This window comes from Muntiacus reevesi, chromosome 3 (assembly GCF_963930625.1).
Source record: "Muntiacus reevesi chromosome 3, mMunRee1.1, whole genome shotgun sequence".
NCBI lineage: Eukaryota > Metazoa > Chordata > Mammalia > Artiodactyla > Cervidae > Muntiacus > Muntiacus reevesi.
Window position 1 is genome coordinate 182,777,250 of NC_089251.1, and position 19,855 is coordinate 182,797,104.

Below are 19,855 nucleotides of genomic sequence, written 5' to 3' on the forward strand. Positions count from 1 at the left end.
CATAAATTTTCTTAATTAGCAATTAAACGTGGATTGCTCCTTCATTTCTGGAAACACTGGGTCAGAATTTCCATTACTGATTACAGTCAAATCTCATGAAAACAACATCAGCAAGCTGTTCAAATTAAGCTTTTTAAAAACCGGTGAGTAGCCAATACTGCTCAAGGTAATTTCGTTACACTGATTTTTCTGGTGTTGGGTACCAAAACCCAGTGTGATTAAACCTTCATGGACAAGTTTACAGGTACAAAAAAGTTGATCACTTTTCTTTTTGGTTGAGAAGCAGAGGAATTCTTGAAGTATTCTCAAAATAACTCCAGTTCCTCCTCAAAATCATGAAGTGGCTCACTGGGACATATATCCTAAGCTGGACATCCTTTGTCTCATGACATGTGGGAGAAATAGGGCATAAGAAGGAGCGGGGAACAGGGTCCCTTTTAGAAATCAGAAATCAGTAAAGCTCATTTTTGGACAGTGTACAACCTGAGTATAACATCATTTTGAAATCTAATTTTGGCAAAAGTGAATAAACACATACATCTGCACAGACAGTACCTTAGGGAGCAAACTCAAAGTTCAGCCTGGGTTCCAGTCAGATGCATGTGGCTCCAATTATCCAACGGCTTTGCTGCAGTGAGCACTTATCAACGCCCCCTTAGCCCAACTCCCAGCACATGCCCACCCAGCCCCAGTGCTAAATCAACTATTACGGCGTAGAAGCAACTAAGCTCCAATAGATGATTGGCAAACACTTGCTAAGTACCTCCTGTGTGCAAGACGTGGCGCTCAGCCCCCACAACAAGGCTGGGGGCCTCCTTCCCGGCCTGCCTACCTCTTTCATGATCTTGATGGCCTCCACGCGGTGCTGGGGAGGCGGGTAGAGCAGCACGCGGTGGTAGAGGGACTGCAGCACGGGCTTCATGGAGTCCACCGGCCCCACCAGCCGCACCAGCTCCGCCGCGATGTAGTAGATGGTGCGGGCCACCGGCCCGCTCAGCGCGGGCGCCGTGGAGGAGCAGCCCGAGCCCCGGCCGTGGTCGGAAACCCCAGGAGATGCAGAGTCTGCCTCGATGCTGGCACTCATGCTGCTGTGTGCAGAGGTGATGGTTTTATCGTGAATCGGATTCCCCAGGATCACGATGAGAGCCGGGCAAAGGTTCTTCCTGAGAGGACACGAGAGGAAAGATCAGTTTCCCTTCAAGCCAGATGATAAAACATGAATACGATCCTGAGGGTAAACACCAGGTGCCCCACAAATGGCAAGTAAGAGCTGGGCTCTTTACTGCCCCCCTTTCTGGCTACCTCCTGCCCAGCGTGTCCTGTCTCTCCATCACTCCTGGGGACAGCAACAGAATACTTTTCTTCATAATTCAAGCTGGGGTTAACTATATAAACTATCATGAGAAGTATCAGAAAGCATCTTCTATGAAGAAAATGGACTCAAAGTGCTCAATGGCTTAGTGATCAAGTTTCATTTTACTATAAAAAATGAAATTACTTATATTTCTCATTTGAGAAGTTAATTTAAAATTCTGACACATATCACACTGATACACAGCACTCGACTTTCTCCCAGTCAGATTAGCCCAGAAACCCGGGGCAACTTGCTGGCTGCCTGAGGGCCCTGTCATTTGTGTGAATCTCTGACTGTGATTTAGAGACTAGTGTGCAGGTTGAGATGGAGCGAGTACCAGGGTTGAGAAGAAGGTTCAGTTATGGTGAAGGTGAACTATCTCCCCTCTGCAATTCACTGGTGACTTTATACGACTTAGAACATAGGCTTTCATGACCCTATGATGTAAATAAAATGGCAGATGGGCCTTGGGAGGCACAGTTGGTTAAAATAATTATCCCTTTACTCTCTGTAACTTGGTCTGGTGCATATAAGCAAAGCGGCTTCCATACTTTCCCTCTAATACATTTACACAGAAATGGAACAACAAGAGAGGCACAGATGCCATGGGAAGAGACCCACAGACCCAGCTGGACAGAGCAAGCCCCCGGGCTGAGCGCAGAGCCAGGGTGGGCATGCAGACGAGTACTCACCAGATGAGGTCTGTGAAGCCGCGATGCAGCTGCATGGAGGAGGAGGAACTGCTGAGCATGGACAGGATGCACTCCAGGTAGAGCAGCTGCAGCTGCTGGCTGTCGCTGCGGGGGAACAGAACCAACACACAAGCACATCCAAAGCAGAGGGGAGATTAAAGAGGTGACTTGTGGGAAACACTTGGGAAAATGTTAGGCATCACAGAGTGTTAAATTGGGGGGGAGGTTGGTAATGTCATGGGTTGCCTTCTGCTCCCCCCACTTCCATTTCACACTTTGAGGTCCTAATCCCTGGTACCTCAAACATGGTCTTATTTGGAGGCGGGGTCTTTACACAGGCAACCAAGTTAAAGCAAGGCCATTAGGGTAGATCCTAACTCAACAGGATTGGTATCCTATAGTTTTTCCAGTAGTCATGTATAGATGTGAGAGCTGAACCAAAAAGAAGGCTGAAAGTGCAAGTCACTCAGTCGTGTTTGACTCTCTGTGACCCCATGGACTGTAGCCCACCAGGTTCTTCTGACCATGGGATTCTCCAAGCAGGAATACTGGAGTGGGTGGCCATTTCCTTCTCCAGGGGATCCTCCCCATCCAGGTATCAAACCTGGGTCTCCTGCATTGCAGGCAGACTCTTTACCGACTGAGGCACCAGGGTAGTAGAAAGAAGGCTGAGTGCCAAAGAATTGATCCTTTCAAACTGTGGTGCTGGAGAAGACTCTTCAGAATCCCTTGGACAGCAAGATCAAACTAGTCAACCCTAAAGGAAATCAACCCTGAATATTCATTGGAAGGACTGATGCTGAAGCTCTAATTCTTTGGCCACCTGATGCAAAGAGCCAATTCATTGGGAAAGACCCTGATGCTGGGAAAGATTGATGGCAGGGGACAACAGAGGATGAGATGGTTGGATGGCATCATTGACTCAATGGACATGAGTTTGAACAAACTGTGGTAGATGGTGAGGGACAGGGAAGCCTGGCGTGCGGCAGTTCATGGGGTCTTGAAGAGTTGGACATGACTGAGGAACTAAACAACCATCTTCTTAAAATAGGGAAATTCGGACACTGAAATACATGTGGAGGGAAGACAATGTGAAGAGACAAGGGGAGTAGACGAGGAATGAAGCTTCCCAGCACTGAGAAGAAACCAATCCCGCTGACATTCTGATCTCCAGCCTCCAGAACCATGAGACAATGCGTTTCTGTTATTAAAGCCACTTTTTTGCGATACACAGTTCGTGATACTTTGTTTTGGCAGCCCCAGCAAACCAATTAGGATGATTTTTCTGTAATAAACTTGACTTTTTAGAAGTTTTGATTTATATAAAAATGTAGCATCATACGGAACGTGACCATATTTTACCCACCCCGTATGTGGTTTATCCTATTTGTAACATCTTACCATTAAAGAACAAATTAACAGTTACCATTAAAGAACAAATACTGATATATTGACTTACATCTACTGTTTACTCCAGAAATACTAAATTTTAATACATTTAATTGTCTAAATTTTTCAAGACACTATGTACCATGATATCTTTTAGATGGTTAATACTTTACTAACTTGCATTTGGCTTTTCTTCTTTATTTTTTTTTTAAAGCACCAGTGTTTTTCAATGGACAAATTATTTTTCTCATAGTTATTACTATAGAATTCTTCATTAGAACCAGATATTTTTAAAAAGCATATAACTTTATGAGATGCACACTTTTATATCTGGACTAAATTTTCTGCCTAATCCACTACAAAGTTAAAATCCAAGTGGGTTGTCTTTCTGACCAATCATTTGACTGATTATTAAGAAAAATAATTAAGTGCCCTATTAAAAAAAGTCTTATCTTTCAAACCGTCAGTTGATCATCACAAAACTAAAATAACTATAGACAATAAAAAGTCTCAACTTCTGAAATCACTGGAAATAAAGCCAGAGGAAAGTTACAAGCAGTCCAGTCTCCCACGAGTACCTATCAGCAAAATGTGCTGCAGCAAAACAGCAACCCCAAGGCATCGGACTCGACGACAGAGAGAGCTCATTGCCAAGGAAACTGGCCTGGAATCTCCTTGGAGACTGAAGGCGGCAGCTTTTCTGTGGCTGCTACAGGCTGGCACAAGAAGTACTCGTGGCCTGGCATGAGTCACGTCATGAGAGGCACATCTTCCACGCAGGCCCTTCACTAGATACACAGATGTGCGTGCACAGGGTGGACATTTCCTATTTGTCTGACAATGGGTGAATCTGTGGAATTCACAGGGCAGAAAGGAGCCTGGAAAACAGCCAAGACCGTCAACACACAACAGGGAAGACATGCCCGCTCAGGAGGCCTGCGAGTCACCCTGCTTGGCCTTTTGCTGGAGCAGGTTGAGTATGTCTCTGGATTTCCTCCAGGCTCAAGATCCACAGAGAACAGCTCTTGCAGGTGACAGGGGTCCATGAAGAAGCAGCAAGGCGGGTCTGGCAAGGTTACTGTGAAGGCCACCTGGCACCACAGCCTCAGTCTCTGGAGTTCTTAAAATTGGTTTGTTTTGAGCTGCTTTGACTTTGCCTCCCTTAGAAACAGATTCAAATTTAGTTAGAAAAAGGAAGGGGGAGAGTTAATTGCATAGGAGTGGAATGGAATTAGAATGTGCAATACGAAGGTCACCCTTGCCTCACTGATTCCTCTTTGGCATTCTGTTCTGGGAAGACAGGGAAGTGGGAGAAGGTGTGGGAGACCAACAAGCATAGAGTGAGGAAATACATTCCTAAGCCCAGTGATTCTCCCCCAAAGTCTTGGATTTAAACAGCACTGTCTAACTCAACCTCCATAAGAGGTCTCTTATTAACATCGCATCTCCAAGGCATGTGAGTTAACATGTGTGCCTGAAAGCATTTTCTGAATACTCCCAGGAGACTGAACATATCATGAGTATATACCCCTATAGAGCTAAAGCCCCAGGAGGTATACAAGCACTGATTTTGGAAACGGATATTGAGAGAGGAAGTAATGACCTGCCTCTTGAGAAACCTGTATGCAGGTCAGGAAGCAACAGTTAGAACTGGACATGAAACAACAGACTGGTTCCAAATAGGAAAAGGAGTACATCAAGGCTGTATATTGTCACCCTGCTTATTTAACTTACATGCAGAGTACATCATGAGAAACGCTTGGTGGAGGAAGCACAAGCTGGAATCAAGATTGCCAGGAGAAATATCAATAACCTCAGATATGCAGATGACACCACCATTATGGCAGAAAGTGAAGAAGAACTAAAGAGCCTCTTGATGAAAGTGAAAGAGGAGAGTGAAAAAGTTGTCTTAAAGCTCAACATTCAGAAAACTAACATTATGGCATCCAGTCCCATCACTTCATGGCAAATAGATGGGGAAGCAGTGGACACAGTGGCTAACTATTTTTCTGGGCTCCAAAATCACTGCAGATGGTGATTGCAGCCATGAAATTAAAAGATACTTACTCCTTGGAAGGAAAGTTATGACCAATCTAGATAGCATATTAAAAAGCAGAGACATTACTTTGTCAACAAAGGTCCGTCTAGTCAAGACTATGGTTTTTCTAACAGTCATGTATGGATGTGAGAGTTGGACTATAAAGAAAGCTGAGTGCAGAAGAATTGATGCTTTTGAACTGTAGTGTTGGAGAAGACTCTTGAGAGTCCCTTGGACTGCAAGGAGATCCAACCAGTCCATCCTAAAGGAAATCAGTCCTGAGTGTTCATTGGAAGGACTGATGTTGAAGTTGAAATGCCAATACTGTGGCCACCTGATGTGAAGTGCTGACTCATTGGAAAGACCCTGATGCTGGGAGGGATTTGGGGCAGGAGGAGAAGGGGACGACAGAGGATGAGATGGTTGGATGGCATCCCTGACTCAATGGACATGGGCTTGAGTGGACTCCAGGAGTTTGTGATGGACAGGGAGGCTTGGGGTGCTGCAATTCATGAGGTCGCAAAGAGTCAGACACGACTGAGCGACTGAACTGAACTGAATGGAATGACCATAGAAGCTGAAGCTGAAACGCCAATACTTTGGCCACCTCATGCGAAGAACTGACTCATTGGAAAAGACCCTGATGTTGGGAAGGATTGAAGGCAGGAGGAGAAGGGGACGACAGAGGATGAGATGGTTGGATGGCATCACTGACTCGATGGACATGAGTTTGAGTAAGCTCCAGGAGTTGGTGATGAACAGAAGCCTGGCGTACTGCAGTCCATGGGGTTGCAAAGAGTCGGACACGACTGAGTGACTGAACTGAAATGAATGACCACAGCGTGATTTCAGACGAAGAACCTATTTAGAAGTCAGAAGAGGTGTCAAGATTAGCCAATAGAAAATAAAAGGACTTAAAGCAATAAAATCAGAAGAAACTATACAGATGTGAAAACCTAACAAAGAAAATGAATAGAAACACCAGAGTGCAGCAGCCAAGGGCATGGTATCATCTGATCGGGTGGTCTAAAGGTCTCCCAGTGAAGCCGCGCTAAACCTGCTACACCTCAGCTTCTATAGCAACAGAACCCCTGTTGCAGGGCAGTGCAATCACGATGGGAAAGACCGTAACCAAACAAGTCTCTAGAGGCAGAATTATAATAAGGAAATTGCTTTGAAAAACCAAGCAAGACTATGAGAATCCTATTAAAAAAATCATTAAGCTCTATAACAATATGCCTAAAGCCACCTTTGATCCAATATTCAATAAGAAATCCTAGAAAACCATATGTGCGTCACATGAGTTATTTTCTTCCATTTAAAGCCTATCATTTAGTTACCTGATTCAGACATGTTTCCATTTTTCAGTGACTGATAGAAATGTATGACCTTTAGTTTCTAATACACGTATGTGAACACTGGTGATGTTTGTGCAATATATTTTTCTAACAATCTGCAGTCCAAATTTCTAATGTAAGAAACTCCTAAATCCATTGTAAACTAGAATTAGCACTGATAATTCTGAAAGCAAACAAGCTTTTTAGAGCTAATATTTATCAAATATTTATTATGTGCTGTGCAGCAAAAAAGATTCCACTTACACCAGTACTTCCTAGAAGATAGCAATCTGAATATCTTTAATAATAATTACATAATAAGCATTACTTAGGACTGTTTAAGGTAAACTAGGTCATATGGTTGTCCTACAGGGAGGGGGTCCCTGTAGGTGACATTAGAGCCATGCAGGTTTTAAAGAACATGAACTGAACCCCAGATGCCAGGCAGATCCTTACTGGACTTTGCTAGAAGCTCGTTCCAGACCAACAAACAATGGTATCATTTATAGACCCATAGATTCATTCTCACTTATCTTGATGACGATTTTTAAATTTATTAACGGCATAATTACCTTGAGGGTAGCACTTAAAATCTTAGATTTTTCCCTTAGCAAACTACTCAGGGGAAAAAGCTTAACTTCTTTGTTTTCCCTTGGCAGCTCAGTAATGAACATAGCTTTTATATTTTCAAAGTTTTGTGGTCTTTGGTTTGTTTTCTGACAATGCTAAGACCTGAGCGGGGGTGGGCTGAGAAGAATCCTTGACAGCTGTGTTCCCCTGGGAAACATCAACATTTGCACAGAATGTTAACATCAGATGAGGACTCTCTAAGATGGTGATGGAACAAGATGAAAGCAATCTATACTCACATCTGAACAGAAATTAAAAAAAAATTTGTACAACTACAAAAATGACCAAATATCACCCTCCCCTGTAAGCGACCCTTGCTGATTTTCCAGTGACAACTCTAGCTCCCATCTAGCCCTCTTGTCTAGATGACGACAACTGGGTTGGCCAAAAAGTTCCTATGGGTTTTCCTGTAAGATTTTATGGGAAAACCCAAGGGAATTTTTTGGCCAACTTAACAGGATGTTCAATGCTAGAACTGCCCCTCGCTTTCTGACAGTACCCAATTCTTGAATAGAACACCCAAGTCCTTTAATCCACCTGATATTACCCAACTCAGGTACAAATTCTATAACAATTCCTAACACCCACCTTTTTACTGGGTGCCCCATCATTCCTCATAGTGTATAGGCTCCCTTGCTATAGCAAGTTAATAAACCTAACTCTGTTTATTCTGATCTTGGTGGGCACTGACAATCTTTTAGGTTAATTTTCTAGCTTAATCCATACAAAAACCCTAGAATATTTTCTATTACTAATATTACATATTACTGTTACGATTATAATGCAAATTAACAATATATTGAACCATGTTATAATCATTATATTAAATTAAAATTATATTACTAATATATTATTACAATATTATGGTATACTTCGATATTATTATTAGGCATATTATTAATATAAAATAATATGATTAATTATAGAATATATAAGCTTAGGGTGGTTGAGATCTTTGATCAAAGTGAAGAGCTAGTAAGGGGCAAAACATGGGTTTTTAACTCCAGAAATCCAACAAAACTGGAGAAGGAAATGGCAACCCACTCCAGTGTTCTTGCCTGGAAAATTCTATGGACAGAGGAGCCTGGTGGGCTGCAGTCCATGGTGTCACAGCGTCAGACACGACTGAGTGACTAACACACAATCCAACAAAAATAATGCAGTTGAACCAATAGTAAATAAACTGTGATTTATCATAGTATTAGTCACTCAGTTGTGTCAGACTCTGCAACCCCATGGACTGCAGCACGCCTGGTTTCCCTGTCCTTCACTATCTCCTGGAATTTGCTCAAACTGCTGTTCATTGAGTAGGTGATGCCATCCAATCATCTCGTCCTCTGTTACTCCCTTCTCCTGCCTTCAATCTTTCCCAGCATCAGGGTCTTTTCCAACGAGTCAGTTCCTTGCATCAGGTGGCCAAAGTGTTGGAGCTTCAGCATCAGTCCTTCCAATGAATATTCAGGTTGATTTCCTTTAGAACTGACTGGTTGGATCTCCTTGCAGTCCAGGGGACTCTCAAGAGTCTCTATAATGGGACTGTTTCTCCCAGTTCATGACAATACATAAAACTCTACAGTAAAACATTCTTAATTATCAAATGTTTAGTTTTCATTAAACAATAATGTGTCTTTTCCATTTCAAAGGGCACTTCAGAATCCTACTGTGTTGCAGTTAATTATATGTGTATCTGATAGAGGTTTTCATCTCACCTTGGCAAATCTGGCCTTTTTATGACTTGGCTTTACAATGGATGCATAAGTTATCAACTTGCTGCTTGGAGAGTTGGGGCAATGAACATCACAGATAACCTAATACCACTGATTAAACTGGCATGCAAATAAATGACAAGTATATAAAAGTCAGAATAACACAGTCTTTTAAAAGACAAGTGCGTGAGCTCACAGGCTCAGGAGATGTCAGAAAAAAATAGAAAATGACCTCCCAGGCCAATCCTGCCATTTAGCAGAGGAGAAAGGCACAATAGTTTGATAAGAAAGCTCATTTAAAGTCTTACACCTGGGACGAGCCAGGTTAGGACTAGCCCTCACATCAACTAGCTCTTAGGCAACATTCTCTCCACGAACCTCCATTAGAAAATTACATTCTTCAGTAATGTTTGACCAGGTGGGCTTGCCCAAGATCACTGAATACACTTCTCAGGAATGACAGTGAATTTACCAATGGTGGGGGCAGGGCGGGGGGGAATCACTGTCCCTATACCCTGCAACTCTAAGTGATGCTGTGGGCAAAAGGTCCTTCAGAAATAGGCCCTGAGCAAACCAGTGTTGAAGGCACTTACTTGATGGCGGCTTGGAGCTTCTCACACAGAACGGTGAGCACGGAGACGAGGTCATCACAGAGGGACTCTACTGTTGCCCCTTCAAACAGAGGAGGGGACGGGCATCAGACATCAGTGGCAGAGGCTTCCTCAACACTCCCTCCCATCCTCTGCCTTTGATGCTTTCGGACTGAAAAGATGACTTTCAGATGCTGAGCCTTTCTCAGGCCCCCAAAAGTATCAGAGAGAAGAACTGAATATCATCATTCCTCAAGACACCCAGAAGATAATCGAGGAAGGAAATACGAGACTATTAATTATAAGTAAGGTTCATTCACAATTAATGAAAAAAGATTTCGTTAATTAAAGAAACAACACAACTGATAACAATTTTCTCAATATTTTGGCCAGCAGACTATACATGTATCCCTTATTCTGATATCTTGAATTTCCAGGTCTTCTGAGCAGACTTGTGTTCTATCCCAGAGAGATAAACTACAGTGGCATGAAGGAAAGATGGGTTCAAACTCAGAAACTAGGGAAAGGGGCAAAATAAGTTAGTCACCATCTCCACCTATTTCAGCTATTTGTCCAGCATCCTCAGGGTAATCGGCCTTTGTTGTTAAAGGAGCGACAGTCAGTGTCAGAAAAAATAATTTTCCCTCCAGACACATTCATGTCCAGAATCTAGCAACAAAAATCCCACAGAACTGTACTAGAAAAAGGCTGAAATTCAGAATCTGTGCAAGTACTGGTCCACAGCTTGTTGACTGCATGAGCTTGGATAAGCTTCAGTTTTGCTTCAATTAGGCTTAAGTTTTGTCTTTGGCAAGCAGGGTTAAATAATAACAGTCTCAGAACTGCTAGGCCAAGGGACAAGTGGAAGCATCTGCTTTTTTAAAATAAAAACCTGTGGAGATCTATACAAATGTGGCCAAGTATTTGAGGAATGTATAAATGCATGAATGAATGACCATGAGGTCCAAGAAGAGGGAGAATAAAATGCCAGAAGTGTAAGAAGAAAAATAAAAATAAAATTGAAAGATGGCAGGGAAATGAGAAACGGCTGATCCTCAGAATTTAAGATCTTAAATGCAAAAAAAAAAAAATTGAGAAATGATAAAGTGCAATGATAAAAGACAGTTTAAAATAAATGAAACCCATAAGGAAACTCGAAATTTAATTTTAGGTAAATTTCAAATGAGTCCACCAATTTTTTACTGATACAATATTTCAATATGCATCCTTAACCAAGAGAACTTTGATTTCTTTTTTCGTTTATAAAATCATCCTACATTAAAGTGAAAACATTGTGGGAACTGCAATAATCAAGAGATGAAAAATCGTGGCTCATACCACTGAGAGCTTCAAAAGGTGAAAAGACGCTGCAGCACTTGTAGCCCAAGAATACAAGGAAATGTGACAAAAACACACTCAAGCAATGCTTTAGAAAATGATCTAAAGCAGTCATTTTCTTTCATTTATTCTTTTTCTCCTAACTGTGGCTGTTTAGCTACTTCTTTCTCTTCCTTCCATTCCCTCTCTTTCCTTTTCTCTCTACCCTACCCCTTCCTTCCCATTATTAACTGACAAAAACATCAAAGTAAAATTTTTTTTTTCATCATTAAAAAAAATATTTATTTGACTGCACCAGGCCTTAGATGTGGCCCTTGGGATCTTCAGTGCAGTATGTGAACTCTGTGGCATGTGGGACCTAGCTCCCTGACAGGGACTGAACCCAGGCCCCCTGTATTGGGACTGTAGGGTCTTAGCCACTGGACCACTATGGAAGTACCCTCAACATTTTAAAAATTACTGAATAAAACCCTAGATAAAACTGACATTTTGGTTTTTCAATCAGATGATTTGAATTCTTCATCTCTTTTACAGAAAACATTACCATCAAAAATTTTTAAGGCGGCAAGTGCTTGTCTCTTATAGTGGACATTTTTTTCTTTCCTATGAGTCAGAATGAAAGTTCCTTACCTTGATTTCATTTGCTACTTAAACCTGGCTGTCTGTCCTTCCCTGTGAGATGACTTATTTTTCATAACAAAACTTCATAAACATCCTCCAAGTATAATAGCACTTGATGCCAGTCAAGTTTCTGCCATTTTGTATTCTAGTTCTCATTTTAACAGTTAATGAACCTGAATAAACTACAGAAACCAGCCTCCAAGGGGAAGGTATGTGAAGAGTTAATTTCCCTGGCACAGTTGGAGCAGGAACAGGGATGGCTGGCACAGGATGTAGGAGCAGAAGGAAACGATGGCTGATTAAAGGTAAGCAGAGCCAAGGAGAAGGGGAAGCAAACCCAAGAGCTTTTCCTCAGCGTTACATCTGCATCCTGAGCACACAGTAGGTGTTCTTATACCCACTTTTTCAACTGAATGTGCGAAAATCAAATCCCATACCTTGACTCCTGAATTCCTGGGGGACATCCGGGTTTTCAATTATCTAGTAAGGGAGATACACACAGGACAGTTAGGAGATTCAGGCAAGAAAAATCCTGACTGTTCAACAATGGAGAGGTCTAGGAAACAAAACGTCATCTGAGTGTTCTGGGCTCTGCCTACTTACCTAGGTGCACCTTCCAGCTCTTGAGAGCATTTCACTACTCATGGCACTTATGAAAAGGCTATTATGTCTGGAACTGAGTTATTATCAGTTTCAAAAATAACTCAGCCAAGAGCCCACAACTCCCTGGAAGTTTAAGCCCTGCGGTGCACTGGATCATTCTAGAGTGTTGCAGAGCTATGACTGTGGGCAGTACCTGCCTAAACACGTGAGTTCTCTTTGCACAAAAAACAATTTGTCCCGAAGTCGCAAACAGCACTCTGAGTGGCACCTAGTGAATACAGATTCTTAGTCATAAGGAGGATCAGGTTCCTGAACTTTGATGTACAGGTCCACGATGGCTGCTGGTCAGAAGCACCAGGTTCCTATTTGAGCGGGGAGGGTATTAACTTTCAATTGTCTGACCAGACAGACCACTCCAGGTCACCACTAGGTAGATCTGGGAGTATCAGGATAGAGGCAGAACCTTGAGGGAAGGGAGAAGAGGAAGGAAAAGATATTTACTAGTAGTAAGACTTATTTCCCATTGTAGGGATAATTCAGTGACTACTGAGTTGAGAGCAAGAAGGAGGCCCTTCAGTCTCCCTACGTCTTAGCACTGGGAGATAATAAGAAGGCATTTTCATGCCAGTTAACTACCAGATATAAATTATTGCCACAGTGCTGATCTTTTTAAAGCTTGTTACAGGCACATATTTCTACTAGTCTCTGTTCATAAATTTGGAAGCTCAGCAGCGTACACAGAATTTTGGGGAAGTGCGATGTTAATGCCAACAGCTCATCACATGGCTAAATATTAAGGCCAGAACAACATTTTTTGTAGGAAATCAATCTGAATCACTTTTATGGAGAGAACTATTATCTCCTACTCCCCAGATATTTACATATGGCATTTTTTCTTTTTAAAATGCTTAGCAATAATTTAACAATGGCTTTTGTCATTGAAATAATTTAGTAATAATGCTTGATAGTAAACTCAGGGTTTCTAAGGATACAAAACAAAATCAAACTGAGTAATCTGCCCTGGGCATAGGGATGGGGAGGGGCTAGACATTAAGTTGATGATACACTTCATGCTAAGCTTTTGGCATCCTAGATTTATTTTCTTTCCACTGTCTTTAAGTCTTTCTAATTCTGAGATGGACTGTGATGTGTTTCCAGTGATGGGTAATGCTAAGCACTATACACATCTTCTCCAAGTAATGCTAGTGTCCCATGGGAGGACATGCAGCCTCACCATTCCTAGGCACCACTCCCCTGTAATAGCTTTTTTAAATAACCATTCTTAGGTAGTAAAACTTATGTCTCCCTCTACTAGACTTCAAATGTACTTCAAATATTAGCATCCTGAGAATCATGTTTTTCTGGGACACAAAAACATCTCCAGGGACCTACTGAGTAATAGAAAGGAAATTAACAGGAAACACTAATTTTCTATCTAATTTGGGATCTTGCCCCCGGATGGGGTGAGTCCAGATGGTCAGTGACAAGCAGGACCAGGAGGTTGATTAGCCACATCATACACAGGATACAGGCACACAGCCTTCCAGTTTTATCAGACCTCTGCAACTATACCTGTCATCTTACCTGTCACTCTAACAGAAGAGCAAGATGAGCTAGAAATAGGCCTTTTTACATGAAACGTAAAATTCTCCTACTTAAAAATTTCAAAGTATGATTAAATAAACTAATATAATTGAAATCACTTTGAGATGACAAAGTGTCATTTTAATGCTTCATCTTAAAATATCATTGTTATAGTATTTCCCATCACATTGCCATCTAGCAAGGATGGAACGTGATTGGATACTAACATAAGGACTCTCAACATTTTAGGTTTGTTTCCATTAAAAATACTTTTTTCTTTTAATACTTTCTACTTACAGACTTGAATTTCTTTTAAACTAATATTTCTACAGCATCGTATTCAAAACCCTAGTATAAACAAAATAGTTTTTAACAAAGAGAAAGCTAATGTAATAAAAATATCTCAAGTTTAAACAATTTTTAAATGGAAATTTAGGCTTTAGATATAGCAAACAAAAAAATCAGTTTTTTTTTTTTTTTAGATTAGTGTTTTATTTTTTTAAACACTGGCTGCCAGATCACATGTTAATAACTTGGACTGGACTCAGGAAGGAGACCAGGGCATTTGTTCTGGCTCTTTCACTGATAAGCTCATTAACTTTAGATTTCAATTTCACCTCTCTGGGCTTCATCTTCCCCACTTGTTTTTCTGAGGAATAAAATAATTTGACCAGATAATCTCTAATGTTTCACTCAACTCCATAATTTTCTAAAAATCAGAAAATAACTGAAGTTAAAAGTCAGAAATAGTTGAAGTTAAACATGAACTCTTCATTTCTATAAAATTAATTTCTGAGATATTCTGGATTGCCGCTGGAGATATCCTATTCTAAAATAATAACAAGTGTTCATTCAGAATACTTTTTGCAGATTTAAAAAAAATTTAATCTCAATTATTAGAGACAGACTTTTTCTAAAAAAAAAAAAACAAAACAACCAGTTTTGAAGAGGAATCATCTCCTCATTAACATTCCCAGAAGATAATATATACAAGAAGCCGATTACATTTACATTTTTTCCCAGGAATGCTCATTTTAAACAATCTGCTCAAGTTAAGAGCAAAAAGCTCAAGTGGGCTCTGATGACAGAGAGAAGATAAATTCAGCTTCTTCACTGCCACAGCCTTTTATTTCACAAACAGAAACATGTACCCCAAGTTTCAAGGTGCGTAATTAACTGCCAGTAATTTTTCTGAATTTTGAATTTACTTCAGTGCTTGTTAATACATCACAATATTTTTATATAAAATTGTTCGATCTGCGATGTTTAGAACACGATTTTAAAAGAAAAGTGAGTTTTAACATAATGACTTAACACGATGACCGAAACCACAAGGAAAAAAAACCTCTCTTTAAACTTTGGAGGGAAACAGGCAAAAACATATTTAAAGAGTTTAATTTATATAAATAAAAGTTCAAGAGGACCAAGCCAGCCCTTCCTAATGTTTCAGCAGGAAGCAGCCCTGGCGGGGGAGGGGGAAGCACAGAAGATGTGGGACACTCATCATGCGATGACACAGAGTCACTGGCAAGACGGGGTGCACGTGTGGGGTCCGAGAGGCTCACCGTGTTCTCCTGCCTTTGTCGTAGCTGTAAAGTCAGGTCACTCAGCATTTGACTGAGAGTTGCCCGCACAGCAGTGTTTATGCTACGCTGGTGACAGCTACATATGTATGTTTCAATGCATACCTGGTGAGGAAAGAAGACAGCAACATACACACTCTGTAGGTACCAGTTCATCACCAACATGCTCTGGAAGTAATCGGAGGGGATGCTAAATCCCTCTTACGTAGAAAGTCAGCTTGATTTAGGGCTAGTTATCAATGAGTACTGTTAAATATTTTAGGTCCCTGGGAATTTGTTTTTAATCATAGAGGAGAAGTAATCTTTCCCTAAAGACAGTCACTCTTCGAAGCTTCCCATTCTGAGCATCAGAGAAGAATGCAAATGAGTAATTTTTAGATATGCCAAACAGTTCTATCCAAAACAAACTCAGGTGGCTGGAAATTAGTCAGGAAAAGTTCTCTCTGTGGCGAAATAGGAACAGAATTTATTAATTCCTGAGTTGGGGAAAAGGGTTAATGAATCCCTTTCTCCTCTATGGACAAGGCTGACCTTGGATTAACTCTCTGTGCTCTTTTGGAAATCTGATAAAGGTGGGACACGTCAGCTGTGTTACTAGGCAGTATGACTTAGGGTAAAAATGTCCCCCCGATTACTAAGCTGCATCTGAATATAGAAAACTGTGAGCAAACTGTAAAAACCTGGTGAGAAGTTTCCTTGGGAAGCTCTTGTCACTGATTCCATATACCCACTGAGGGAACTCTGCCAGCTCAGCTCACGGAACTGTTACAGAATATTGGTTCCTACACAGTTGAAACCTGGGGCTCCAAAGCCAAGGTGACCCTGCACCCACAGAGACAGCTCTTCTCTTTTTGCTCCTAAGCTGACATTTGAGAGCCACAGGCTGGCCTCTGGACTGCAGCAAGGACTCCTGTGAAAGATAAATGCCTGCCGGAGCCCTGTCTCTGTTCTCTGTCCTAGATTCTGCTAAGCAAACATAAAGCCAGTTGTGATCCACTAGGGTCTTGCAAGTCTGAATGTCTAGTTGAACATTAGACAACTCCCTGAAGACTGCAGCATGGAGAAGTCCCAGTTTGGGGGGAAAAATCCCTTATTTGACGGTAGCGATGTTAAATGGCATGGCTTTTCAGATTTTATTGCCTCTAACTCTTTTAGAAGCTATAGGAATGGGCATTGACAATAAATGTATGCTTTAAAATTTTCCCACTTTTTCCTCTCCATAACATATGTCATCCTTTTCATTTCCCAAGCATATTTAGTCCCACAAAAAGGAAAAAGGCGGGGGGGGGGGGGGGGGGCTTCCCTGGTGGCTCAGTGGTAAAGAATCTGCCTGCCAATGCAGGAGACACAGGTTCAATTCCTGATCTGGGAAGATCCCACATGCTGCAGAGCAGCTACGCCTGTGTACCAAAACTATTAAGCCTGTGCTCTAGAGCCGGGCAACTGCAACTAGTGAAGCCGGAGCACCCTAGAGCCCAGATTCCACAACAAGAGAAACCACTGCAATGAGAAGCCTGTGCACCACAACTTGAGAAAAGCCTGAGCCACAACAAAGACCCAGCACAGCCAAAAATAAAGTTTAAAAAAAAGAAAAAAAAGGGGAGGGATTTAATATACCTCGATTATTCTTCTAGGAGTAACTTCAAGTCTACAATGAAAATAACAGGGTTCTCACCCAAAGTGAAAGTGAAATTGCTCAGTTGTGTCCGACTCCTGGCGACCCCATGGACTATAGCCTACCAGGCTCCTCTGTCCATGAGATTCTCCAGGCAAGAATACTAGAGTGGGTTGCCATTTCCTCCTCCAGGGATGGCAAGTTTAATTTGATGACTGATAGCTGAGATGGGAGAGAAACTCAATGTGAACCTTTGCTGCTGCTACTGCTTAAGCTAGACCTTTCTGTTAGGTCTCACTATTAACAATCTTTTTGTAAAATTAACTAGGTAAGAGTAAATATTTCCTAGCAGTTTAATTTACCTTCTATTGAATGCTTAATATTCCAAATGAGCTGTGAAAACTCAAAAATGTATTTGGAAGTTGGCTTAGATTAAGTTAAAAAATAAGAGCAAGTTCCAAAATATATATTTGTCAAGTTACCATTTTAGGGTATATTAGTTTCAAACTCTTTCTCTCAAACAATCATGGATTATAATGTACCTGAAAGTAGAATTTATATGTACTTAGAAAAAAGGTGTTTTAATCTTGAAAGACTTACTTTTGCATGTGATGAAATAGTTTAAAAATTGTGAAAATACATCTGAGTGTGATATTTCACTATGATGAAACCAAATCCTCCACAGTGTAATTAGGCACACTCATATTATTTATACCTTAAGATCTAACAGTTTTCTTTAAATCTTATACTCTCCCAAGAAGTCTTTATAACTGTTGATCTTTAAGCTCTCTAAGCTCTGACATTATAAATTTAACGGGGAATTTTAAGCTTAGAAGCATTAAAGATGAGATTAACTATCTAGAGAGCTGAACTACGCACTTAATATAAACATGATTTTCCTGAATATGGAGAGCCATTTATAGCCTTCTTTAAAAAACTTTAAGTCCCTTTAGACCCAAGAAAGAACGCATGCATGAAGAATTGGATCTGAAGAAACACAAACAGTGCTGTCAACAGATGAATTTCATAAATATATTTCTATGAATTTTTAATGTTACCATTTTTAATGTTTAGGTGTTGTTATTACACATACAAAATGGGACATGACTTACTGCAAGAGGCATTTTATAAAGGGAAAGGTAGGCATGTTAAGTCTGCTTTGAAAAAAGATTAATCTAAGGAGCTCATTCTACTAATGTTGTGAATATAAGTACTGAATATGACAAAGGGTATCCTTTTAAACTTAAAAATGATCATGTAACTGATAATATCACTTTCTTCAGATACTCAGAAAGAGATGCTTTATCAGCTATCCTGACATCCTCTAAAGAAAAGTTTCTTAAACTTGTTGTATTAATAATAAATTGGTAAATCAGTAAGGTCTGCAGAATTAGGTTTTCCATAATAAACTTGACCACTGTAATTCAAGGCCAATGATTTTTCACTTTGTGAATGTCTTTCTTCCCCTACCTCAGGACAGGGCTAAGATGAGCACATTGAATCAGAGAAGCTCAGAGAACACCATGTCCAAAATCAGGCTGAGTTTCTGGGAAGGGACACGTCAATTTCTTTTCATATCTCCAGTATCAGTTCTATCTCCCCACGCCCTTTGCTTTTGTGGTGCAGAACTGACACTTCAGAAGCCTCAGTTCTGCACCTCGACCAGAGGCTCAAAGGGCAAGTCAAATACCTTGTGAAAAGTCACCGGCCCTGGACTGTCAGGGAAGGCGCGAAGGCACAGGGCAGTGAGGAGTGTCGTAAGGGACATTTTGATCATTTCATGCATTTGTGGACATCCAGCTTTATGGCATGCGAAACACAACTGAGGGGGAAAACACACATAGTTAATGATGCAAAACAGACCCCAAAGCAGAAGGAAAAAGAACAAGTCTGCAAGCCATACATAAGCAATGCAAATTTTAGATTATCAAGTCAGGAGACTGATAAATAACAGTACTAGGTTACAGCCACGGTGGAATCACTATTATTAAACATGAAGCAGCATGGTGGAAGGTACCAGATAGTCACTACACATTCACCAAAGGGATGATACATTTAAAGAAGCTGCCACAGCAGAAGTTTGCTTAGCTTTACAAAGTGCATATGACCTTCACTTCATTGAACTGTGCTTTTACCTTCTCTTTCCTAGCTGAATGGGGTTAGCAGCATAGCTTTGTTAAAACAGTGCATGGTACTGACTGTTAGTCAAGAGCAGAGCTGGTATGTTTCTGATTGGAAAATTTTTATGGAGATGACAGTTTATGGTAATTAAGAAATAGATGGGATCAGAGATTAAGCTACAAAAAAGCACAAATGTCTCTTACGTGAATGTTTGCTGATCACAGTAGGATCAACAGAAATTTTGATTATTACTGTAAGTCTAAACTCTACATTGTATCATGGTAACAGCAGCAGCTCTGCCGTTTCCAAGTAAACAGCAGTAACAGGTGGGTATGTGACAGGAGGCACCTCATTAAATGCAAGCACACAGGCATACGCACACACACAGACAGAGCAAACTGGAGTTGCTTTATTATCATTAAGAAATAGCTATGTAAGTTAGTCTCATGCTTAGGCAGGGAAATTTGCTGGTTTTCCTTTTGGATCTCAACTTACAAGGAAATTCTTAAAGTGCCCAGGGTTATACAAAAACTGACTATGACTTTGTTTTTCCTCCTTCGTGTTCTTCTTGGTTTCAGCTGGCATATTAAAATAGCTTAGGACACTGTAACCCATCAATTCCTGCACCTTTGGGGGCACAGCCTTCTGCTTCGT

General features: G+C 40.9%; 1 protein-coding gene across 2 annotated transcripts in view; it reads right to left on the reverse strand.

The window, feature by feature from the left end:
- The window catches only part of ARFGEF3 (ARFGEF family member 3), a 175,905-nt gene that overhangs the window by 76,494 nt on the left and 79,556 nt on the right, over positions 1-19,855 (reverse strand). Inside the window, exons 6-10 of one of the 2 annotated variants that reach the window (XM_065931271.1) lie at positions 15,448-15,570; positions 12,133-12,175; positions 9,740-9,818; positions 2,047-2,151; positions 833-1,163 (exon numbers count right to left, since the gene is read on the reverse strand). In XM_065931271.1, coding sequence (XP_065787343.1) covers positions 833-1,163; positions 2,047-2,151; positions 9,740-9,818; positions 12,133-12,175; positions 15,448-15,570 — 681 coding nt within the window. The remainder of the gene's footprint in view (positions 1-832; positions 1,164-2,046; positions 2,152-9,739; positions 9,819-12,132; positions 12,176-15,447; positions 15,571-19,855) is intronic. The other variant, XM_065931272.1, reaches the window with a different exon arrangement.